The sequence below is a fragment of the Epargyreus clarus genome, unplaced genomic scaffold, assembly GCF_041222505.1.
Source record: "Epargyreus clarus isolate Ecla_fem2 unplaced genomic scaffold, WU_Ecla_fem_2.2 ptg000017l, whole genome shotgun sequence".
Taxonomy (NCBI): domain Eukaryota; kingdom Metazoa; phylum Arthropoda; class Insecta; order Lepidoptera; family Hesperiidae; genus Epargyreus; species Epargyreus clarus.
Window position 1 is genome coordinate 10,931,156 of NW_027332225.1, and position 26,880 is coordinate 10,958,035.

The 26,880-nt window shown below is 38.1% G+C and overlaps 2 protein-coding genes and 1 non-coding gene across 3 annotated transcripts in view; 1 reads left to right on the top strand and 2 right to left on the bottom strand.

Annotated features, from left to right (window-relative positions):
- LOC140748942 (uncharacterized) overlaps positions 1-26,880 on the bottom strand; it is a 459,083-nt gene that overhangs the window by 297,614 nt on the left and 134,589 nt on the right. The gene's annotated exons all lie outside the window — the stretch shown is intronic.
- Positions 1-26,880, top strand: part of LOC140748871 (furin-like protease 2) — a 355,165-nt gene that overhangs the window by 265,841 nt on the left and 62,444 nt on the right. The window contains exon 3 of the mRNA XM_073081744.1: positions 689-990. Coding sequence (XP_072937845.1) covers positions 829-990 — 162 coding nt within the window. The 5' untranslated portion in view covers positions 689-828. The remainder of the gene's footprint in view (positions 1-688; positions 991-26,880) is intronic.
- Positions 23,614-23,695, bottom strand: TRNAS-GCU (transfer RNA serine (anticodon GCU)). The gene has a single exon. It is a non-coding gene; the product is annotated as a tRNA-Ser (tRNA).

Below are 26,880 nucleotides of genomic sequence, written 5' to 3' on the forward strand. Positions count from 1 at the left end.
GGTGCCCTATATTTATGGTATGGGGTACAAACGTTAAAAATAAACGGTCGACGAGCGCCCGCGATGGGAGTGCGTATCGCTTTATTAAATTTTAATAACAGAGGTCCTTTGTACGAGCTTAGAATAGAGTAGAGCCTCGTTTTAATTAACTGTCGTGTCTACGTGTAGACTTAAGTACCTAAACATCTATATGCTTTGCACCGACAGCATTATAAGCAGAAGTCGCATTGCTATATTCTGCTTAATGCAAATATAGATCCCAAGTGCATTATATTTTAGTTTACTGGAGCCATAATTTAATTATGGCAGACCTCAATTCTGTTTTGGGTTGATACTGCTTATGGACTGTGCAACTACTAAATGCCAATTAATGATATATGTCTGTTTCCTCTTTATATACTCAAATGTGTGTTTGTCTAATGTAGCAGAGTCGGACTGGTCTGTCTTGATTGGAAACACTTTTTGAGGTTGAGCATAGATACATTGCTATCCTTGAAGACTAAGTTGGAATACACTTATATAAGACACTTAGTGTCTTTCCCTTAATATATCATTTAAACCACAAAACACTAACGCTTAACATAGTTGTTGTATAAGAGTGTCGGTCTAACCACAGAGAATTCTACCAATTTTTGACGATGATAATTTCATACTTCAGTGTCTTTAAGAACGTTTATCCTTGTTCCAGGTAGCGCGGCATGAGAAACACGTCGCGCGCGTAACACACAACACCCGGTGATGACATATTGTTGAAGTGCAGCGACGTAGTTACCGCGCCGTCAACGCCAGATGCGGTTGTGATCCCCGCCCCAACGCCCCAACACTGTCATGTTGTCATGGCGCGCGCTCGGGCTCGCCGCGCTGCTGGTGGCCGCGTGCACGTGCCTCCCGAAGGCGGTGTACCACAACCACTTCGCGGTGCACGTGCCCGCCGGTGCGGAGCACGTGGATGACATCGCGACGCGGCACGGCTTCGTCAACCATGGACAGGTGAGTCACTGCTGTAGATTAATTATAAGTAATAATATCTAAATCTTTTTATGTAGGTAGATCATACGTTTTATGGCTACAACTTACAAATGTATTGCGATGTATATGCATGAAAATGCATGGTTTATACCTTGAAAAACAAAGCAAATAATAAAACCTCCTAATTAACAACTTGTACGTGAAAATGATGTCTGTAAAGTTACATGCACACTGTGACGCGCAGTACGTACATACTTTAACGTCTCATAAATAATTGAGTGAAGTACGAACTTGCTGCCATAATAAAACGACGAAAGTTGTGCCGTGTTTAACTTCGAAATAAGTAGGTACTAAGTTGAAACCGCAGGAAGTCTTGTAATGAAATGACTACAATATGCTCTGGAAGATGCTGGCTGGTAAAACATTTATGTTCATTTGAATAAAAACGATACCACAAAAAGGGGATAATTTAATAAATACTTAGATGTGACGTCATACTTAGTTTTCATACGTTTATATAGTTTTCATATCAAAGGATAGTACCTATTCTAGGGTTTCTGACCCTTAGTGTCCTTACTAAGGCCTAGAATGAACACTAGTTCATAATCTAAATGTCTGTCCCTACCTGGCGTCGAACCCATCAAACATGATTTTGCTTGCCTTTTGATAAATTTTTACCTTTTATGTATGTAGATTTCCTTACAATATTTTCCTTCGTCGTTAAACATAGCGATTAATTACCATGAAATAACTTGTATCGAAAATTTTCTCGAAAGAGTTTGATAGGCCGAAATTCATATCCCAAGACTGATCAACGCGTCATCTATATAAATAAATATTTCGGAGTCAATACAAGCGTAATCGTGTAGACACCAATTTGAATATAGTGACGTAATGAACTAAATATAAATAAGGTTTACGCTGTCGAATTAAAGAGCCTTTTTTCACGATTAACTTGAAAGGAAACGGGGGCGTTACAGAATGCGTCGGTAGCATGTTGCTCGGTGCTTTATAACAGTTAGTGTTATCTTATATACAGCTTGCGATTACTGGAGAGAAAGGAAGCGAGTATAGAATGTACGGATAAAGCTTTTTTTATTTATTCGGTGTAATTTACTTCTATTATGCTTTTAAATAAAGAAACGTGCTGAAGTCTATAAAATATCGCGGTTTGAGTAGGTAGGTCGTAACAAATCTACACCATTAAGCATCCATCGGCGTGGTCGGGAATTGGATGGGTAGCCGCTAGTGGCTACTTTCGTATACATTTCAACGTTTCGTTTGAAATGTGGAAGTAGTTGGAACCGATCTATTTTTTATTAATATACTTTTTTGCGGTATTTTTTTAGTATTTTTCAAGGGATATTATATAAAAATCTAAGTCACTCGTCCGCCCGGTTGTCCGTCTTATGGTCGTCCAATTAAGTTTTCTACGTGATTAATGACGCTAATACCCAACTCGGCAGCTTGTTGCTAAACATTTACTCGCTGCAACGCGCTAAAAGCGTTAAACTTAAAATATACCCGTGAGCACGTAATTTTCAAAGTAAACGATAAACCCATTGACTTAGTAAAGTAGACGTCGTGTTAAGTATTAGATTTAAATAAAAAAATAGCTTAGTAAAGTACGCCAAAGTATAAGTATAGCGTTGCTTAGCAATCTGATTGAGGTTTTTTCCATCACGCAGGTGTTTTTGCGTGCGGATCTGACCTGCATATGAATACGTGACTTTCTCTTTCTATTTTCCTAAAAGGACATCTCCCGCCGGGCTCCAAGCTTGTATATAAGTAAGATGCTGAGAAAACTTCGATAACGTGATTCATAATATATAAGGTGCCATCTCTTGACGAGTAGCGATAAATCGTCACACTATCTTTTTGTAGATACTTTTCCTATCATGCACGGGATACGCGTAGAGCCTGCGATAGTTCACGCATGCGATTGACTCACGTATTGACGCAGACATATATCTGCGTGACAAGAAAGAGATCCTTAGCTAGTTTGTAACATTAATACGAAATATGCAGTAGTCCGCGCGCACGAAATCACGGCAAGAAAGTAGTGGGTGGCTTTACCAACTTCCAGTGCCTCGTAGATGGCGAGCAAATGTTTAGCGAAAAGCCGGAGAACTTAGCGCAGTTGGACATTAGCGTCATTAATCACGGGAGAAAACTTAATTGGACGGCCGCCGGACCGGCATCCAGGCGGACAAGTTAAGTTTACTTACACTTGGAGATTCTGATATAAAATTCTTGTGCAGTACAGTACCGTTTTATTTATACATGTACCTACATTGCACGCTAAATAAACAAAGTTGAATTGTCTGACTGTTTTTTGGAGCTCATGCTGGTTGATGCTTGCAACACTTTTTGGTTCACTTTTGGGTACGACGATCTCATTTTAAATTTCCAATGCTGGGTAGTCTCACCTAACAGTATGGCGATGCTTGAAGCGTATTTTATCATGTTGTTGTAATGCGGATTGTTTGAGGGAAAGTACTGGTTAATAGCCAATCCTTGATGTCGAAGTAGGATGTCCTTTGTAGTTATCTCCTGCTGATTTTAAAAAATCACACATAAAACGTATGCTCGGTACTCCAAAGCCCGGAGGAGTGCATGATGCCTAACCACTAGCGGATAACCATCCTATTACTGATACTTTGCTTTGCAAATCAGTGATGATCTACATAGCCGCGGAGGCAAACCCGCTTCTGTTTTGTCTTCATAGAGAGATAGTTATATAGGTTTTTTGGCTGTACCAGTCTCACTATTAGTGTTGTTCAGTTCAAAATTAGTGAGTTGGCGGTCCGCCAAGTACAGTCCGTCCCTTGACGTGTGACATGTGTTGTTGCAACTTAGTTTTATGACCGAATAAGTTGTTTGCAAAGTAACTAATTGCGGGCCGAAACGAATTGTATACTCCGTTGTTATTTATGAAAACGTTTAGTGAGCAGTAAGTTGAATGTAGGGCTTTTAGCTGCCCGCGGTTTAGAATCTGTTGCCTGGCGCCCCGCCAAGTACGATTCGTCCTTTGACGTTTGATGTGTATACTTGGTGGGTTGTTTAATAGAGGTAATAGAAAGGTTTTTAATATTTATACGTAATCTCATACTAGGTTTTTATGTGTTATGGGTTAATTTTCACATACAAATACACAAATTATATATTACTAAAAATAAAAATCTGAATGCCTAAGAAGATAATCTATGTCACTCCGACCTTCTATGTCAATATCCGTCGAATAGTTTGGGGTGCAGGATGCGCCAAATAATAAGACATACATACATACGCCTAAGGGTTCGTACACAAAACTGCGATGCGACGTCGCATCGCAAAAATCTGCGAGCTCCCTCGACGCATCGCAAGAACTTGCGAATTGATTCGCATCGCACAGTGGTTGTTGTTGTTGGTCACCCTGAGAGACGCTACGCCGCACGATATCGCATCGCAGCAATTCGCATCGCAATTTTCTGCGTTGCGAATTCGCATCGCATCGCATCGCAGTTTTGTGTTCGAGCCCTAAAAACATTACCCTCCATATTCGGATAAAAATATAGATACCTATTTCATGATCTTTGTATGGACTTTAAAGTTTTCCTGTCAAACTATCCGTCTTAATACAGTCCTCTGAAAGATTAAACCATCGCGGGCCGCGCTGTTGTGTCAGTACTCACTACAGAGTTAATAATTTAATTCAACGCCGACTTACAGTTGTACTAAGTAGTTTATTGTTGTTCCGCGGCTGTATGAATAGAGGCATTGCTGTTAGTGAGATTGTTCGAACTTTAAACGACTTTGTTGCGTCCGAAGCGATTATAAGTAAGTTTATTAATATGTTTTAAGGGAATTCGTTTATGAAAGACTGTAATTTAGTACTGATGGTTCAGAGATCGTCTTAGTAAATTTAAGTAATAGTTAATAAAAATATCGGCCAAGTGTGAGTCTGGCTCGTTTGTGGATATTTATTGAATATTTATTTATATGTAATTTATTATGTACATATGTTATATGTAATGTATAGGCATATGATCAAATGCCAGTTTACCTGTGCCCTATCAGAGGCTTCACAGTAGTGCTCTATACACAGGCCCTGTATCTACACTAATATTATAAAGAGGAAAACTTTGTTTGTTTGTTTGGTTGTAATGAATAGGCTCAGAAACTACTGGAGCGATTTTAAAAAATCTTTCACCATTCAAAAGCTACATTATCTACGAGTAACATAGGTTATATTTTATATGAAATATATATTTGATAAATAGATTTTGAGGCGGTACAAAGTTTGCCGGGTTAGCTAGTCTATAATATACTGTACAAAGTACATGTTTAGTTGGTTATAGTCATGTAATGTTATAAGATTCGTACTAGTGGACATCGATTAACTCTCAAACTTTCTATTTTCGAAATTAAAGGTAATTTTGGATCGTATCTATCTTCTAGACTTCTAAACATGACTCGATATTGGCATGCAAATTGATTCAATCCACAATACGATCGTGATTGAAATGGAGCTACAGGTTCTCTGTCAATGTATTGGTTAGCGTTTCCGTACGCCTGGTAACTCGTCGGGATAGACAAAACAATTCATAATTCTCTATTCTTATATATGTACGTCCCATGCATTATAAAGATGAAATCTTATATGGGTCGACTCTGGAAGCGCCACCGCTGTACCTAATAATTACATCGCTGTATACAATTGTGTTTTCGTTAGAAAAGCATAGTATTCAATAACACGACGTGATGCAACTTAATTTTAACTTAGTTCTTAGTCCAAAGCATGTGGCCGACCCCACATAAGATTATTGCAAATATTTCTCCATACGCGATGGTTATCACCTACTCAATAGACTCGTTTGCTTCATCTATAACATTAAGAATACCTAACCTACCTGATATTAATTTTAATGTTAGTAATAACATAAAACAAAACATTAAAAATAACGCTAATATAAAGTTTTAGTGTAGCTTGTACATTGTACATAGCAGCGCAAAATGCAGTCTAGACTGTGATATTATTTCTTTTGCTAATAAAAATATTGTCACTTTATATTGCACTTATATTCTCTTTTTATTATCAAATCGTTATATTACTTTACCTAAGACTTTGTAACTCTCACAATATAGACGAATCCAATGACACCCTATTTATTATAATTCGTTTGGGCTGTTTATACAATGTTTGACAATACTTGTCAATTAATGAGACACATTTTACATATACCTATAGTAAAAGCTTGAACAACATTACGCTCCGCAGGTGAGTAAAGATTGAGTAATAATTTCGAAGGAGTAGAATCTTAATACATCCGAGGTTTCTTTGGTTTTCAGAGTACTTAAATAAATATTATAAGTAGGTACATCTACACAAGGTGTTGCTTTTCAAATAATGAGACGCATTATAGATACATATGCTCAAAAACATCACACTTCTAAGGTGGTTTAACGAGTAGAATCTTAATAATATGTTGGTCCATGTAGATATATGTTTTTTCCATTTGTTCTCCTTTTATTTGCCGTTTTATTTGTCTTTAGTAGGTACATTAAACGTTTCTATTTATCATAAACCCATTACTGTCCCACTGCCGGTCTCCTCTCAGAATGAGAAGGATTAGGCCATAGTCCACCGCGCTGGCGAAGTGTGGATTGGTCAATTTCACATACCTTTGAATGTTTTTTCTTTCGACCTTTCTATTAAATAAATATTATAGGTAGGTAGTAGGTACATACTACACAAGGTAATAATTTACGGTGTTGATTTTGAACTAATCGCACCTCTCTCGTCAGTTCTAATCCCTACTTAATGAAATACTCCAGCGTACCGAGAACTCGAAAACTGTCTTTGAGCGCTACAATGTTTATTTAGAGTGATACCTTAGTATTTGCTGTTTCGTGTAATGAGCCGATTGAATCTCTAGTTACTTGCTAAGATACGAATTGAGTTTGTAACGTTTCTTGTTAGTATTATCGGTGAATCGGTGCAACCGTCTCTGTGTCCCACTGCTGGGTAACAATATTTCTACATAACTGTGAGCCTGAGATTAATTCAGGATTTTCCTAGTTATGAGTAAAGTTATTTGAAACCGGGACCAGAATAGGGCTACGGGATCCCCTGTCTGTCGTAAGAGGCGACTAAAAGGGGGTTTCGGGGTTGCGGGCGGCAAGCTCGAACCGCCCGGGAACGACCCCGGGAAGGACGGCGGTATGTGTGGTCGCATTCCGTCGTATAAAAAAAAAGATGTATTTTAAATGCCCAAAAGGCCTTTTCCATAAGTTTCATAAAATTTAAGGTATCGAATGGTGGTGGTGCCCTCCAAATCCTGAAAACGTGCATGAAATTGAGCCAGTAGCGGTCATCCATCAAACTTTTGACCGTATCCATACTATGATACCGTATGATACTAAACTTTGTAGATCAGTTAGACATAAACAAGCCGTGGGTCTAATTTAGCCACTAGCATTCGCCGATCCATCCAATCGACCACGCCCGATTATACTTAACTTTGTTGATGCGTTAAGACATACAAACCGCAGGACTAATAACCACAAGCGGTCACCCATCAAACTCCTGACCGCGCCCGACGTTGCTTAACTTTAATCGAACAAGGTCCTCACAACCGCGCGGCTATCCTCACTTCATAAAGCTCAAATATCATACATACTTAAGTATAACAAGGCAGATACCTACCTATATTTCTTGTCTTTATATTCTTACTGATCCTATTAGTTAATGTGCGTCGCTAAAATTACGAGTACCTTCGCTTCGGAGACAAGATTAACTTGAAGTGTTATTGAATGTTCTTGTTTAGCGTCAAAACATTCAGCCTCTTGAGGTGGGAACGACGATCGATCTCGTATTAAGCTGTCGTTTGCCCGAGTGCTTTCAATAAGTTAATTCTGAATTGTAGATATTGACGATATCAAGATGTGTTTTTAGCTGGTGAATTTTCGTAGTGAATTTCGTTGTGTTATGAGAGTACAAGCATTAAGCTTACAAGCAGTAAGCAAGTGTTTTTAGGTTAAATACATTATTTATAGTAGAACGTCGATTTTATCTTATGACAGTAGTGTTAACTTAATTTCATAATATTGAAGTGGCAAATGAGCAATGCAGTCTACCTGATGTTAAGTGCAAGGATGGCAAGTTAAGATTTTTTCCTGAGCCCGACCACTGATGCGCTGCTGCCCCTGATGACTAAGTTGCAACGTTCAGAATAATTATGTTTACCACAACCTTCATAGCGGAATAAAGCAATGCTTAACACTGCTGTTATTAGGCAGATAGGCGTGGCGGTGGCGCCTCGTAATTCATAATTTACTTTTAAGATTTACCTACTCATTAGTTTATAGGTAATTGATTACTGTTACTCGGAAGCAAACTTCTATTTAGGCATTAAATATGAGAATTTAGTTAATCGTCTTCAGTAGGAAATTCTTTTGTTATTTTGAAACCAAAACACAGCAGCACAATCACGTAACCAAACATATCGTTCAGCATACGCCTGCGCCACAGACCTCCGAATGCTCATGCCTACGGTAAACATCAATTAAAATAAAAAATATTTCAACATAAACATATTAAATGAAATTCACACCAGCTTTAACATAATTTCGAATAACAGTCACGTGAATTTCACAGCTTTGTATACTGTGTACGTACGCACGTTCGTCCCGCTTCTATGATTTTAAAGTAGGCGTTAATGGCTCGTGAATTTGTTTACGAACATTTGCTTCACGGTTTTAAAATATTTTTATTTCCACGTTACGCTGCAAATAGAGAGGTTGAAACTACCCATTATGGGGCAATAATGAAACGGTACAGCTTAAATTTATAGTTGCATTTAGTGTGTGCGCGACGGCTGTGCCCCGATAATTACGCTGGCGGCGAGGCGGTGCGCGTATGAAAACTAAAATGTAAAGGAAAACACGTTCGCGAAGAAAAATCACGCTGCAACATGTTATTATTACGAGTGCAACCGTTCATTTTCCCCGGTCACGATACGGGATAAATGCGAGTCGATGGCGTCAATGTTCGCTCTGCTATTAAGAGACGCAACGGCGATATAACCGACCGCATTGTTTCTACACGTCGGTTAACGACACGCGACAGGCGTCGGCTTCCACACAATGGTCCATTAGCTGCACGACTTGTATATACAATCGGTACAATCACATTACCGACCCGCGGCGTGCTCTCGCACCCGTCGGCTTTGACGGGCGGCGGCGCAGCGACAGCTTCGTTCGCGTCCGCCCGGCGCCTCCGAGAACCCTTTGAGAGACGTAATGTAATATTACTCGCTGAAAGGCGACAGGTGCTCCCGGCGTCGGCGCTACTCAAATCTCGCTATGAAAAATGCGCCGCTCCCGACGGTATAACGTAATGCACGAATGTGTCAACGCGTGGCAATAGAGGCGCGACGCGAATAGAGTTTTCGGTATTCTTTGTGTTCGTAATAAGCAGCAAATATGCCAGATGCTCGCCGGGGGGAGGGGGTTTCCACGAGGGGCGCACACCCGCCATTCTTCAAGCGCATGTGTTTATTATGTCTCGTGTATCACCGTGAATATGATTTTCATTGTGCGTAATAAAGTCGTAATAAGGGCGGGCGGGACGGAAGGAAGCCTAGGCCTTTCCTGTCGGGCGGGCGGTTCCCGGGATCGGGCCGCTCCCGAATACGTTAATGTGTCGTGTGTGAGCTAAGGACGCGGAAAAGATTCGTTAAAAATGTTTTATTGCGAACATTTCAAGTGTACGTGCTTGGTTTACAGGAATTATGTACAGTTGAAAGGAAAAAGGACGTCAAACGTATTTTTTGTATGGAATTAAAATGGGAAATATTATATCGTTTCATTTGTTTTATTTAATAGTAATACTTATTTGACATCTGCATCCCATTATTTTGCTATTTTTGTCTCCACTGGTTAAACATTTTAATATACTCGTATATTGTCTGCAGTTTGTAACTATTGCAGGTGCTGGCCACTAACTTGTAGGTACCTTTCTTATCAGCTCGCATTGATGCGAGGAGGCGAATTGTTCTCCAAGTTCTATCCTTTAATTGCGAGAGAAATTAGTGCTCAGCGGCTGCCAAGTAATAAGTTACTGATGGTGATGATTTTATAGCTCTACCCGCTGTCTCCCTGGGATAGCGACACACCGCGGACTTAACGCACGCACAATACGCACATAACTTTGAAAAATCAGAGATGGCCTGGGATTTGAACCTCGGACCCCTCGAACAAGCGGCTGAGCTTCTTAACCAGTAGGCTATCACTCCTTTTTACTTCTTTATCATTGGACATTAACATATTACAAATAACTTAACAAGAGTTATACATTAACTTATACGTAAAAGGCGATCCGTAGCGATGTATTGTCTATCGGTTCGGGATGGATTACCCGCGAACTCTTATCACGATACGATTTAACGAGTCACGGAACGAGCTTATCGGCTTTGAGGGTTCCGTTGTTAAATGGCGTTACGTTTTATAACGTTGTGTCCGAAGATATATTATAGGTATGTTCTTCGAAAGTTGACGTTGTTTTGTAAATGGCTTTCGGTTTTGTGGAAGTCTTTGCTCAAAGTAAGTATTTATTGTCATACTTTCACTATGAAAAATGACGATGTTTGGTAGGCAGAACACTGGATAGATTGATTATTAATAAAGGGCTTGAATTGGTATTAAACCTCGATACAGTAGTCTAAACACTCCCGTTGTGAAGGAACTATTGTGGATTCCTACCAAAAAGTGTTCGACAATCTAGTCTAACTATTTGTCAGCAGCATAAGATATTTTAGTGGGTTATATCCATTGTCGTTTTGACAAAATAAACTTTTAGACTAATATCATTGCGAAATTAAGACATGCATTTATGGCTATTCACGATAATTTTGGTATTACTTAATATTTTTTTTTTACTTGTATTCTCAAATAACCGCGTGATCGTCGACATCGTTATCATGAACACCGGTTACATATTAAAATAATGAGATTTCTTCTTGTTGATAACATAGATTGTTTTATATACCCGCTTCTCTTCTCTTTTAAATACCATGCGATACAAATCACGAGCGGCGTTAATCCCGCCGCACACACCCATGACGCTCCACGTTTCCGTTATCACACGCTAGATAGCCGCCCATCAGCCCGATACGGAGCATCTGCTCGTTCACACGGCGCCACTCGCGTGTCGCGCTGAATAAGTAATACACCGCTTTCCGCCGGTTACACACGCATCAATGTATCGTATTGAATGTTAGGGTGCTGATTTATGAGAGATGGTACGCGCGGACAGTAGTCCCGTGAGTTCTAATTTTTTTTTTGTAATATAGGTGTAGCAGACGAGCATGCTGTCCACTTTATAGTAAGTGGCTACTGCCGCCGATGGACATCTGTAATCAACGCCAGATAGAATTAGATATTCCTACCTGAGGACCAAGCTGGAACGCTTCGGAAAAGTATGTCTCCTTACCACACCTTTCAAACCAGAACACAGTAGCGCTTAACACTGCTGTTATGAGGTAGAAATAGGTGTGGCGGTGGTGCCGCCGAAGTCGCACCACAATGGGTTCTATCATCTTCCAAAGGTAAATAAGCTATCAATGGTGTTGAAGTCTACCAATTCGCACAAGGCCAGCGCGGTGGATTTGACCACTTAACCTATCTCCCTTTGAAAGAATTGTGCCTAGACTGGGACAGTAATGCGTTGACAAGTAAATCTGTGATCGTTGGATGTTTTCCTCGCTGACGATGGGTGTCTGTTGTCGCCTCTTGTTAGGGACTGATAACGACAGTGGGAGATCGTCAAATGGTTAGTCGCTCGTGTATTAACTGACCGTCGCTCGTGTGTCACCACCCTTAGGTAGAAGTATGGGTATTAGATTCACTGACGCACAAACGTAACGTCACGGAAATGACGAGACGATGGAATATTCACAAATCGGTCGCCGTTGAATATGTAATTGGAGCGCCGTAGTTTCGACTCAGCGGTAGTAAAGCATCTGTGATCGATTTTAGGTCAAAGGTACAAATTTCAATCAGAGGTAACGAAATTGCAGTTATGATACATTTATTTTTTGGAGCGGTGCGGTGACTTGGCGACAAGTCTATCTATATAAAACAAGATACACACATTTTGAACTGTTTGGTCAATAATCAGTCTAGAAACATTACATTTTGCACATTTTCTTAACGTAACATAAATAAATTTATTTTGTGACATAGATAACTATCACAGGATTTTTGACCCGACAGCGTAGGGTCATATTTTTCGAGCGTATGTGTATGTATGTCTCACTCTTTGGCACGCTATATAGCCAAAAGTGCTAACGGATTTTAACATATGAAACATTGTTGGACTCGTCTAAAGTTTTAAATTGTGGGAGTGATGAAGCCATCAAGCACGTTACTTCCCCTTTCAGTAATATTTTATAAGCAGTCGGGTTTTATATTTTACAAAAATTACCCAATTGAAACGTGTAATTAAAGAAATATCCTTCACGGAATCGAAAATAAATTTCCTTTGCTCACTACTCGCAATATGCCATTCGCGAGATGCCAATTTATAGTTGAAAGGCAAAACAATAAACGCGTACCATTGTTTACGTATAATATTATATTTTTTTCACAATTTAAACGTCCGCAGTTTTTGCGCAAGACCGCCCGGGGGAATAAAAAATGGCCAAGCTCAAGTCGAACGCTCACCCGGAGGGTTCCGTACCACCAAAATTTTCATTTTTATTACTAGTATTTTTATGGAATACAGCCATGGAAGTAAATATATTGTGAAAATTTGAACCGTCTACTTATAACAGTTCAATAGTTAGTTCAAAAAATGACGAAAAATACCAGTTTGTTGTATGGGGAGCCCTTATTAAATTCAACATTTTTTTTAGTATTTGTTGTTATAGCGGCCACTGTTATACATTACCTGTAAAAAATCAAGTGTCCATCTAGTCAGGGATACAGCCCTGTGACTGACGGTCAGACAGCGGAGTCTTAATAATAGGGTTCCGTTTTTACCCTTTGGGTACGGAACCCTAAAAACAAATGTCGCCGCCGCGACGCAGCTAATTGTGAAAGGCTGGTGGATCCGTTTCCATTATTTTTATTTCTATTTGCATAAATAAAGATATTTTTATTCGAGTCTTCATTATCTTAATGGCTGGAGATGGAGTCGCCGGCTCGGAGACAACGGCGCCCGCTGTACCGACCATTGTAGCGCGAAAAGTGCACTGTTTTTTGTTTGTAAAGAACATTGTAAACAGTTTTTTTGTTTTGTTTTATTATTTTTTTTATTAAACCCGTGTGCTGTAAAAATGTTTTTAGTAAATGTCATTTCGTAAAAGTAGTTTATGGCGGTTTTATCAGGTGTCCCTATAAAATAATAAAATAATAGTTCCATAGCTTCTAGTTCCATAGGCAACGTACATAATCTCCTTATTAACTTTTTAGCGAAACCACCAGTTGCATGCTTGCTACCTGATGACAAGTAGTTACTGTTCTTCATGGTTCATCTCTTAGTTCATCCGTCGAACCAGAACACAACAGTTATTAAGACAGTAAATTCTAGATAATATTGTGAACATTTTTTTATAATTTGGGAGTAGCAGACGAGTAGGCAGTCCACCTGATGGTAAGTGGCTACTGCCGCTCATGCACATTTGTAATTGACACCAGATAGGATTAGATATACCTGCCTGAGGTCGGCCACAGATGCGCTGCTACTCCTGAAGACTAAGCTGGAACGCCTCAGAAAAGTATGTCTCCCTTAGCAATAGCCTTAGCACACGCTTTAAACCAGAACACAGCCGCGTTTAACACTGTTATGAGGCAGAAATAGGTGTGAGGAAATACCTTCATATATATTACTAGCTGACCCGACAAACGTTGTGTTGCCATATAAATAAAAAAATGTTAAGGGTGAACAACCCTTATCACTTAGGGATATGGAAAATAGATAGTAGCCGATTCTCAGACCTACTGAATATGCATATAAAATTTGGTGAAAGGTAAAGCCGATTCGGAGAAGTACGGTAACTAACATTGTGACACGAGAATTTTATACATAAGATTCTACTTAGTCACAGAAATCACTCTGAGCTACTCGTTCGTTACTCCTCTCAATTTCACGCTCATAAATTTCTATATTTCGACATAATATCCTTAAAATCATACATACAAACGTGAAGGTGTACGGCGCCGCGGAAAGCTAACAACGGCTTTGCAATATGTAATGTTATGAGCTCGGTACACATGTTTGACCCTCTTAACGTGTTTGCTGTGGGGGCGGGGGTAGCGATTTTTCGGTAAACCATTACGTCTCTCGAATAGGCGAGCGTCTTATCGAGGTATGCTTTTGTTACGAGGGTGTGTACATAACATGTGATAGAATAACCAGGTGTTAAAATGTCATGCGGTAACTCGCAATATGTTTGATATGCTATAAGGGTTGCAACACTCTTATATCTCACAACTGGGTATGGTATGGATGTTTTCCTATAAGGGTGTAGAAAGGTACAAGTTGGAAGCCACCACGGATGTTTTCAAATCGCCTCTAAAACCTCCAACAAGTAATGCCTGCTCAATTCAGTGCTTGGTACATGTAGATACTAGCGTCATTCAGTTCCTGAATGCCTCTGATTTATTTTAAATTTGTAAATCGGCACAGATAGTGTTTCCAGACTTACAGAGGTGTATGATGTCGTCCAACGAGCAAGACTATATTTAAGCTTTTAATTCGTCTCATTCTTAAAGAACTACTCAACAGCGGTTCAGTAATGGATTGATGATGTTTAGCGTGTGTAACGCCCATCTCCGTGACTCCATAAATTGACCAATTACAAACTTGAACCGATGTTATCTTTAATTTAACCACAGTGCAGATAACACAACGACGCGAATTACCGCCGGAATGCCTACAGCTTTACCATGTCCCGGGTTAATTATAACGCTAATGACTGCTAAAGTGTGTTTTATTGGGGTTAGTTGTAGCTACTATTGTATAGTTTCGTTTGGTTTTTAATTGGAATGGTCACGGGTTGTCACGTTTTCACGTGACGGTAATTGGTCTGGCTTGTTTACCTCTGGGTGGCTTGTTTAACTAGCTTCTACTAGTGGATTTGCTCGTTTTGAAACTTTATTTTGTAACTTATTAAATTGAACTTTGTTTTGTATTGTAAATGTATTATTTAATGCTAGCATGCAGTCCATCTGATGGTGGTGATCCATAAACAATTCGACATCTGTAAACAATCTTAGATAAGATTAAAACTCCTACCTGAGATCGTCTATAGATGCGTTGCTACCTCTTGAGACTGAGTTGGAACGCCTCGGATAAGTATGTCTCCTTCACCACATTCTTCAAACAGGAACAATTAATACAGACGAACATAACGCTTAACACTGATGTTATTAGGTATCGACCGGCAGGTTGCAATCTCATATTTATTATACAAACGGTGGATAAGAACAATACATCTGTCTGTCACACAGGTTATCCTAGTACGGACTCCAGACTCTCACAAAGCATTAATGTAAACTAGAACTTAAGGTTTTGCATTGTAACCTAGAATCTAAGCTTTGTTAAGAGATAAATAAAGATAAATAAATAAAGATACATCTTATTACACAAACTGTGAGTAGTTTACCCATCTAATTAGCGACCGCGTCCGACGTTGCTTAACTTGCAGAGCAGTTACGATTTACACAAGCCGCGAATACATGTGTGTTTCATGCATGTCTCGGACGTGTGTGTTTTCGTTCAATGCACGATATTCGCAGTACGCAAGGAACAATAGGTCGCTTTAAAAATCCACGTATCAACGTGTTCTTTGTCGAAATTCACGCCGCCGAGAGTAGTTGCCCTCTACAGTAAAGGCATGTTCCAATATACGACACCGTAACTGAAAACAATAACCGTTTGTATTCATATATCGTACGATATCGATACAATTAATATGGCAAATAGCAAAAATAAACCCAAGTAATTAGAAGCAGTACCAAGAAAACCAAATTACCAAAAGCATAATACAAATACTTTCAACCTAATTTTAGCAACTTCTCTGATCTATTTACAAGACTCGCTGGAATCAAACCGAGAAATTATTATAAATAAAATAAAATCAGTGCATTTGTCGACCGTTCGGATGTAAATATATCAGTCCGATATCTGAACAATCTGCTTCTGATATTGATACGAAAACAGTTTACAATATCGATACGAAAACCAAACAACGGCTTCGCAACGCAACGTAGGTAACAGAACGGCGAGAAATGTATATCGCACACCCGAACGATTTATAAAGGAAACAGCTGAGGGTCGTGACGTCAATCGGTTCGAGCTACCACTCTTACCACCTGCAACCCTAGAAGCCCCCTATTAGTCGCCTCTTAAGGTAAACAGGGGATACCGTAGCCCTACTCTAGTAGTGGTCCCGAAACTACAGGGATAACCAGCCTGATACCTACCAGATGCTACTAATAACAAGCTTATTATATCGGTATATGAGAACAGTTTACCATATCGATACGAAAACCATACAACGGTTTCGCAACGCAACGGCGAAACAAAGGCGAAAAATCTACATCGCACACCCGAACGGTTCATAAAGGAAACAGCTGAGGGTCGTAACGTCAATCGGTCGGTATCTGAAAGTCAAAATACCTGCAGGAATGCATAGCTGAACCGCTTAATACAAAGATAACAGGGAGCGAATTCAAACGTTTCGTTTTTTTTTTAATTTTTTAGGTAGAGTTTGGACCTGAATTTTTTGGGTATATTTTTATGCTTACAGTGGGTTTATTGTTGGAGCTACATTGTATATATATTCTTCTGTTAGTTTGTTAAAACGTTAGTTACGTTAGATTTTTATAATGTGTATTTGGGTATCATCATCAACCACATCATCAACATTCATTTATCAACTTTTGGGCACGGATATCCTCTCAGATTGATAAGGATTAGGCACCGCCTATAGCCATAGCAGCAGTGATACCCTAATGGTTAAGAAACTTGGCCTCTCGATCGAGGGGTCCGAGGTTCAAATCCCAGGCACGCACCTCTGATTTTTCAAAGTTATGTGCGTATTAGAAATTAATTATCACTTGCTAACGGTGAAGGAAGAACATCGTGAAGAAACCTGCATAACTGAGAGATTTATTAAAAAAAAATCTCAAAGGTATGTGAAGTCTACCAATACGCACTTGGCCAGCGCGGTGGACTATGGCTTAATCCTTCTCATTATGAGAGGAGACCCGTGCCCAGCAGTGGGACAGTGATGGGTTGTTGATGATGATGATGATATAGGCATAGTCCACAACGCTGGCCAAGTGCGAATTCGTAAACTTCAAACTTTTTTATTGAGATTTCTCAGGTATGCATGTATACTCACGATGTTTTCGTTTAAGCAATGATAATTAATTACTAAAACGCACATAACTTTGAAAAATCAGAGGTTCTTAACTATCACTGCCTTTATTTTGGTTTATATGTCCCTATAATAAATAAAAAATGTAGCTTTTAGAGCATCTACGAATGAAACACACGACAACGACATTTCTCCGCACTTTTTCTTGGATTTCGTGTTGATTTTGCACCACTTTACTGCACATGTCGGCATTGTTCCGTGTAAATTACACCATGACAGTCAGAGACGTAATGGGAAAATCACTGACTGTTTGTCCTTATGACTATGATATGACTTAGTCCTATTTTTTATTCTTACCAGAAACATTTTGTAGAATTATTTCTACCTACGAGAATGTACATTGTTAATCGGTTTTAAATAAGATTGAGGATCTCAATTCGGTTATGTTTTTTATATGAACGTAGGATAATTGTGGAATGTGAATGTGGATCAATGTAGGATGAATATTCATCAAAATAGCGTTCGTGGGGGTGATTGGGAAGCAACGTTTACACAGATTAAAAAAAAAACTTAGACAACGTCTCACGTTACTTTATTGACACTTTATTGGCCTTCGTTAATGATGCGAATCTGAAAATTTTGTGTGAAGACGTGTTTTATATTTGACCACTTAACGACGTTTAGACTACAAAGTGATTAATGACTTAGCCTAGATTTTTTAAACGGAAACAATCGGCATGATTCACATTGTATAAATTTGTGGGCTTAATTTGTATGGAATATACAGATTGGCAGAATTTGGTACTCTTTAACATGAAGTTTGGCAGGCTCCATCTATCTGTTTTCAATCCGAGTACCGTTGAAAAGTGCTGGTATTTTTTCTAAACTGTAAATTACGAATGGACGCACTCCACCAGATGAGTTGCCGTATTCATTTGCAGCAATCAGGGTTCAATAGCGGTACCTCGTTGCTAAACGCAGCAAAATGCACTATCGAAAAAATTGTAAAGGAAAAAATCGAGATTAAAAAACGCGAAGTTCCGGTAAGTTGAACTGTTGTGGCGTATCTACGCACTGTTGATTGGTGGTTGTTGTTGTTGTTGTATTGTTGGATATTGTTTTCAAGAGAAATAAGAATTTCCATATTTGTATGGTGTAATTTTTAACCATCAGATTTTTAGCCGACTACGGCGAAGCAAAAAAAGCCACTTTATCATTTACATCTAATATTAAATGTCTAATCAACTAATCTAACGGTCTAATCAACGCCAGATAAGATTGGAGTCTTGCCTGAGGTCGGCCACTGATGTCATGCTACTCGTAAGCACTAAGTTGAAACGTTTCGTATGAGATTTTCTTCCTCAAAGCACCCTTTAAACTTAAATATTTAATGCACCATTTAATGTTGTTGTAGTAACCCATAAATGACATAGCGGTTATAACATTGCCATGCATTTTCAATAATCACTTGTTTGAAATTTAATTACTAGTAGTACATATTATAACGCTTTTGTTACATTGAAATGCGCTTACAATAGCGAACTTGTTCCAAATTGAAATACCAACCATACTATGAAGCACTTGCTTTATAGTAGCATACATTATATAGGCATGCGTTTACAATGATCAACTTGTTCGAAATTTGAATACAAAATCAATTGTTTTATGATACTAGAAACATAGACATGCGTTAGCCACGTCTCGCAATAGTAAACAATATAAATATAGACATGCTCTTCCAATAATTTATTCGAAATTTAAATATCAGACAGCAAATTTATAATAGTAGATAGTATATAGACAGGCGTTTACAATGATCAACTTGTTCCATATTTAAATACACCGGTGTGCGAACGCGCCCCGCGTCCACTCAACCAAGCGGCCGTCCATATTACGCTCACTAGATAAGCCACGCCTCGTAAAGCCGTAAATTTACGCTTATCTCTCAATTCCCCGTGTACCAGCGCTGTCATAAAACTCTCCCGCGCCTAAAAATCACCGTTTTATTTGTTGCCCAGTTTTTTATGTAAAAAAAAAATCGCCACAATAGACATGTTTTGTCAAGTAAGCGTTTTCAGGTTTAGTGGTCGTTTATTTTGTGAAATTTATAACAAGGGTGGGGCGTATGCTATAAGAAGCATTTATTTTTATTTTATGTAATTTGTAACGTATTAAAATATATATACAAATATTAAAATATATGTACCTATATTAGAACACTGATAATATGCGCTTGAATCAAAATAAAATTATTATTTAGCATCACACAGAAAATTTAAAACGCTATTATGCAAATTGTGTTTGCTTCTAGAATCAGCGATACAATATCTTCAAATTATTTACATCGGGAGCAATAAATTTGAATTTTGAAGATCCTATTATAATAAACAATACATTTATTTATAGCTCCACGTAAAGTTACCATTGTCTCTCATTTAAGCCGTGGAATCTCGTAACTGAGCAACCCAAAGTGCCGACTGATTATCTTAATCCCCTTTCAAAATATAAAGTAAGACGTAAACATAAAAGACTCTGTACTTAAGTTGCGCTTGCCGAAGCCTCGGAATCATGGCTGCTGTCTCATAGATAGATGCAAGCTAAAAACAGACGAGTTGTGAACTATAAATAATAATAATAAAATGATTAAAAACTTAAATCTAATTCACACAATAATATTTTGTTGTGAGCAAAGGAAGAGTCTCAGCTTGTGTTACCTCGTGCAGCGCTGTTTTGTTAAATGATGATGTAGTACGAGTACAATTATAAAGTTCTACTGTCAGTGGTGTAATGGTTAGAATACTGTTATGAACTTTATTGGTTATGTGTTACACGTCGAACACAATTTGAAATCTGGTAAATATACACAAATACCTTTAATAGAGAAGTTATAGGATTTCCTTACGTGTTGCCCTTGCCCTCTTTCAAGTAACATTAGTTTTGGCTAGATCTGGTTTTCATCTGGCTACATTACATTAATACATAACATAAATACGTTGTTTTTTGTCCTGTATTGACGTCATATCCCGTCGTTCGTATCCCACTCCACAGTGGTGGTCTGACAGGTGAATAAATAACGCGAGCCATTACATCACAACTGAGGATGAGTGCTGTAAGCGGGGAGGGTACGTCGAAATTTTCCAAATTTAATTTCGCAAGACAGGGCTTTTACACAGTTTGGCGTCTAAGGTTATTTTTACTCGGGAGCCCCCATAATGTGATATTCATTTATTTTACTTCACGCCGCATGGCCGCGCGGCGGTGGCTCACTCGGAGGAAACAAAGACATTTCTAGGGATGCCACGACATACAGAAAAGTCGGATGTTGCGTTGATATCGATAGATTTTCCTGTCTAAAAGCTACCGAACTATAAACGACTAAAAGTCGTTAAATAAAAATAAAAAGACTGAAATTGGCGAAAAATGACGAAAAAAGTGTCGTCAAAGATAAATAGTCATTACAAGTCAGCGAAAATAATGTTTATATATTTTGTGGAAATTTAAAACTATCAACATTGAAACCGTTACTGATACCGATGACTGTTATCGGTCATCTATATTTTAGGCCTTCGTTATAAATATCGATATTTCAACTTGTATCCCTAGCCATTTCCGAGCAGACGTCGTGCCAAACGGGCGTGCCGATATCGTTTTATTGTTATGGCGCTACTGTGCAGCGCGTTGCTAAGCCGGCCGCTGTGCAGACGCAGTTGTAATAACTTCTTATTGTTCGCCAGTGGCGTGCGTCTTAACCCAGTGCAGTTAGAGAAATTGTCTAGAAGGCAAGGGATGGACAATATTTATTCTAAATGTATTCAAAAGGAAGCTTGTATTCAGAATCGACCTAATAGTCATTTTGTAACGCTTAAAATAAATGCGTAATATAATGTTATTAATAACATTATTATTTATTAAAATATGTCTCAACAGTACTACTGGTTGATATATGGTGAGATCCAAAATAAACAGGAATCTTACCTAACATCGATCACAAATGTTTTACTGTACCTACCTGACTAAGTTAGAACACCTTACCTATATTGGGCTGAGGTTGTTAAAATATACCTTTTCTTCTCTTTATCAAACATTGTGCTATCAGGTTTAACTGACAGTAAGAACATCGTTGAAATTTATGAAATCTGTTCCAGTACATTTAGAGTCCACAAAGTTGTTGTTCATTAAGCTAAACGAGCGGGCCGATATTATTTTACTGTTATTACTGGTTATTGTGTGGCCGCTATGATAATTTTAGATATCCCAAATGTGCCGTTCAATCTAGTAAATATTGTACACATAATCATGACCATGTGTTTTCGAAATATATGTTCAGTTGTTGGTTGATTCGTGGCTGTTGCAATGCCTAATAATAAGTCAAAGAATTTAAATGACACAATGGTTATACTAATTACGAGTACTTATAATTAGATGTTTTGTAAATCTCCGATTAAATATAAACTATCGTGTGCCTCCGACTCGGAATGGGTTCGGAATAAGTAGTGATATAAATAATAATAATAAATAAACGATTTTTACACTCACAGTCCCACACTAGGATTCCCTGTGTCGTGGGTGCCATGGACACACACATAGACAAATACACAAACACCCAGACCCAGAAACAGAAATCTAAATTTATCATTTAGATATCTGTCTGGCCGGGGATCGAACCCGGGACCCTTTGCTCGTCAGACCGGTATGGTGGCCGCTCCGCCACGCGGTCGTCGATATACAAATACATATCTGATTATGTTCAGATTTATAGACAAGTTTATTATTTTTTTTTTTATTTACTCACCGTATTTTCACCGCTTTGACGATATTATTTTGACGGCCAATTTATAGTTCTTATTTTATATATTCGGCGTTTTAAAAACTGTTCGTATATGCCACCTTTCTTGCAGGCTACGCAGTATAGCGACGTAGACGCGGCGATTTAGTATTCCGAGTGAATTTGACAGCCACAATGTTTATTGGCTTCCTTTGTACGAATCTTTTTGTTGGGAATAATTCATGTATACCATATAATAAGCAACAAAAAATATTTATTACGCCGAGAAATCGTTTAGACCCTGTTTCTTAATCTCTGTACTGCTTTTGTCGTATTTCATCGTTTTTAACGTTACGCGTAACTGGTCATGTCAGGCATTTAATTTCAAAAAGAACCATAATGGAAGTATAAATTTGTACAATATTCTAAAAATCTCATTCGTATTTATGATGAGTGGCTAATGGCTCATCGTCTTTAAAATGGAGTTCATTATGAACACTATACTTACATATAATTTTATTGTATTCGCATATTGGTGATTGTGACGGACCCACTGTACCACCGGTCGTACCTCTGGTGGTACGGTGCGTCTGTTCTGTATTAAAACCGTACCACCATAGTGTTGGTCCAATGTCATTATATATGTCTAATTAATTTAAATTTAATAGTGACACTGTGTCTTTATTTAGAAAAAATAGTAAATTATAACAGGGCCTATATTTTGATTTAGTTTTAATATAATATAGTGACCTTAATTAATTCGTTCACGCGTCATGACCAAAATATCGAATAGAATTGTTTTAAACTTCTATTATAAGGCAATATATAATTTAAGTAAACTAACAACTGGAATTGTTTAACAGTTCATCGTATGTATCAAAATATATTATTCCAACAATCGAATAATATTCAAGAGAGGGTTTTTGTTACGAAGTTCCACGGAGTAGCGAAAGTTTTTTGACTCCTTTAATTTAGCCAGTAATTTTATTTAAATAAGTTGATGCTATGTTTTCTCTATACTATTGATTTACCTACTATTGTTTTTCAAGGATACCGTTTTGGGAATTAACATAAAATATTATCCAATAATGTAACACTTTGAACGTTTTCTCTTATCACTTACTTTTTGGTGAGTTTCATAATAGATGGCGCTGTATGTATACAAAATTACGATGGTATTTTATGGAAAGATAAAATAATATTTCGATTTTAAGGTTTTGTTGCAAATTGTGTATTGCAAATTGACTTCGTAGATACTTAAATATTAAGTACCTACATCGAAAATCATTTTAAAAGTAGGTACTCACTAATAACATTTCTATATCAATTGCGCCAGAGCACATGCATACTATAATACATGACTATACTAATCGTTAATTTAGTAAATACATAACAACAACGCGAAATGAAATTAAAATCATATATATTTTTTTATTATATTATGTTAGTGTTAACAAAACCTCCATTTCTAATTTTAAAATGTTGTTAAAAATGTTTGCCAAAAACATCCGACGAGGATGGGATTCGAACCCACGCGTGCAGAGCACATTGGATTAGCAGTCCAACGCCTTAACCACTCGGCCACCTCGTCGCGTGGTTGGATGTTGAAATCACTAGACATTCTCTTGGGATAGTTATGGGCAACGTTTCCGGTTTTTTTTGCTAGAGAAAGATTGATAACTTAAAACATAAATAAAAGGATGAAATGTAAAAAAAACCTGTTAAATGTTTTTTTTATTTAAGTTTCTTTTTTTTCAATAATAACATATAAAATAAGAATTCGTACTTTACTATGATAATAGTCACAACAAATGCCTTTAAAAAGAAAAGTTAATATATCTTAAGATGAATCCCCAAAATCAGGATTAAGCCTATCCCGTGTGGGATAACGTCTTTTTGAACTAGAAATCGGGACGTCCCGCCGATATGGGACGACTACCAACGCTTGCTTGTAGAGTAACAATATTTATACAGATGTACCGTTACTATAAAAGTTAGTGCTATAAATTATTAATGGAAATGCAAATCGTGGCTCATTAACATTTAAAGGAAATTTTACAATGCCCCATTTAGATAATGTAAGTACTATTTATTCAGTTGTAAATTTATACGACGTTTTTTATTTAAATGTTTAAAAACTGCACCGTACGTATAAATAAAAGTTACTTATGTAAAATAAAACTTAACTATTAACCGTTATTTTTAGACTACCTTTACCTAGTTGAAGCGATATTTTGTAAACAAAGTATTATTATCTTATAAATAGGAATTAATAATATTATGATTCACTGGAACTTTCTTGATTTCGCCTCTAGAAGTGCATTGAGAGAAGCGAGAGTACGCGGTATGTAATTGGAGTGTGCAATTATGTCGTAGGCGGCACAACAGTTAAAGAACGTGTGCATAGTAGACCTATAAGAGGGTAAACTTAAAAAAAGTACCCAGTTATGTGGAATTATTACATAAAAACTTAAAAAAACTCTCCCTGATGCTACGCGGAGGAGAGATCTAACGGAACACAATTGGAGTCATTCGAACGCTTGGCCCCTATCGGACTCTTCCTAGATGATCATTTACGCCCATCACACCTACTTATAGTTGGTTACGACAGTATGCGGCCACACATTAAACCGTTCTTCCCTGGGTCGATGGATGGTTGGTAGGATGGATGGTAGGTTCGAGCTAACGCTCTTGTCGCATGTTACCCCGTAATACCAAGGGGTATTACGGGGTAACATGCGACAAGAGCACTATTCACGACAGGCAGGGGATACCGTAGCCCTAATCTGGTCCCAGAACTACAGGGACAAGGGGAATAGTAGGCCTAGAGTACACGCAACTACGCTCCACCACGAGTGCAGTAGTCGTAATGAAATTCGCGAATCGCCACCTCATTCATATTCCTAAGGAGTGTTGTAATTATTCACGAGCGAAGCCGGGCGTATTATGTAAGTTTTAATGAAAGAAAGTACAGGTCCATTAGGAGCGGAATATTCATTATCCGACGGCGCCTTGTCCGCGAATAATAAGTGCACGGTTATTGTTGGGGATGGACTCTAGTGGAACTGGTGAGTTCCAGTTAAAACTGGAACTACCTACCTATAAATATTTTACTACGAGTTTCCACGGTTCGTGTCTTCGTAACGAGTTAGAAGACTTGTGGGTGAATTGTTTTGGATGTTAACGTAGGCCTTTTGTGTGTATTTGAGATGTAATGAAGCCTATGACAGCATTAAAGTGGTCGTTCCATTTTTATGTGAAGTAAGTCTCATTGATTCCTCAAATTCGGTTCAAAAGTGGTTCATCTTTAAAAGGTTCAGGTATTTCAATTTCAACACTTTTGAATAGTTGAAAAACTGCATTTTATGGAAGAATATTAAAATCAGAACCCAGAATTTGGTCTAAAGAATTAACCCTTAACAAAGCTTGCAAAACACCACTTTGTTCACTATGTCCACTTAAGTATAATAATACACAAGTAAATAGGTAGTATTATATTATAAAAATGTTAAGAAGGTCCAACAACCCGTTCAATAATGTGTAGGTTATCTAGGTTAGAGCAGGCACGTAACACACGTCACATAATGAATTCTACGCCGATAGCACGTAAAGAGCACAACAAAGACGATCATCACATCCACAGGTTACATTGCGGCGTACTTGAATCGCCAATTTGGGCGTTTACCAATCAATGACAGGCCCGTATACGGCGTACGGCGGGCGTGCGGGAGATTATCTTAATGGACGCCGACATTGCGAGCACGAATTATGTATTCGTGAGGCACAATCGGCCCAAATGAGAGGCCAATCAGCCGCCCGTGCCCGCGTGAACGGTAAACGGCAGTGACGGACGTGACGACAAACCGAATCGATATTTACGTAAACGAGCCCACGTGCCGCGTCGGTCCCTAATGAGGACCGTCACAGGTTGGGAGGCTGCTGGTTGCTCGCGGGGTAAGGGTAAACATGTGGTATACAGCTCACTCTAATACATTATCCCTTTTTTTGAATCTCACAGAAAAAAAAAAGTTCAAACATGTCGTTAAACAAACGCTATGTAAAAAGGCTTACTATAAACTAAGTGATTATTTGACTGACAAAACGGTGTGGTCTGAAGTAGTTACAGCTCCACATGTACCATTAGGTTAAGTTTAATATTGTTAAAAACATTTGTTTAAAAGATGTGTGTTATGGAATTTCTTTCGCCGCTTCTTCTCCATAACGAAACACCTTGTGAAGTGATGGTAGTTGTACTGTCATTCAAAAAGTGATCTATAAAGAACCTATTTTGAATAAAACATTTTGATTTGATTTGAAAAAAAAATGTTTTTTTATATGCTGCTAGTTATAGTGTGTGGAGTACTATTGACACGGACGTCGGAGATGTATTGGAGTTACTTTATCATTCTATATCGTATAGTTACTTCGTGTTAAGTAGATATTGGCCTTATCGTTAAGCGGTCTTCCAGATCGTAGATGAGAATCAGTATCGTAGACATCTTGTTTACCACTTGTTCATAAGAAATTAGATTACAAATTAAGACCATAACCGTGTACCAACTCTTCTTTAAAATTTATGAGTTTTTGTGTGTACAAAGACTCAAAAAAAAATGCTCATTATATCACGGTAAAACAATTGTGTTGGTGGTTAAACTATTGTATTTAAAAAAGTTAATTTTTGGGGCACAGATAAGCTCTTTTTGAATTCTAATGTTGAAATAATTAATGTTGAAAACGATTATAAACACCGGCTAATATACATTCCTACATCACATA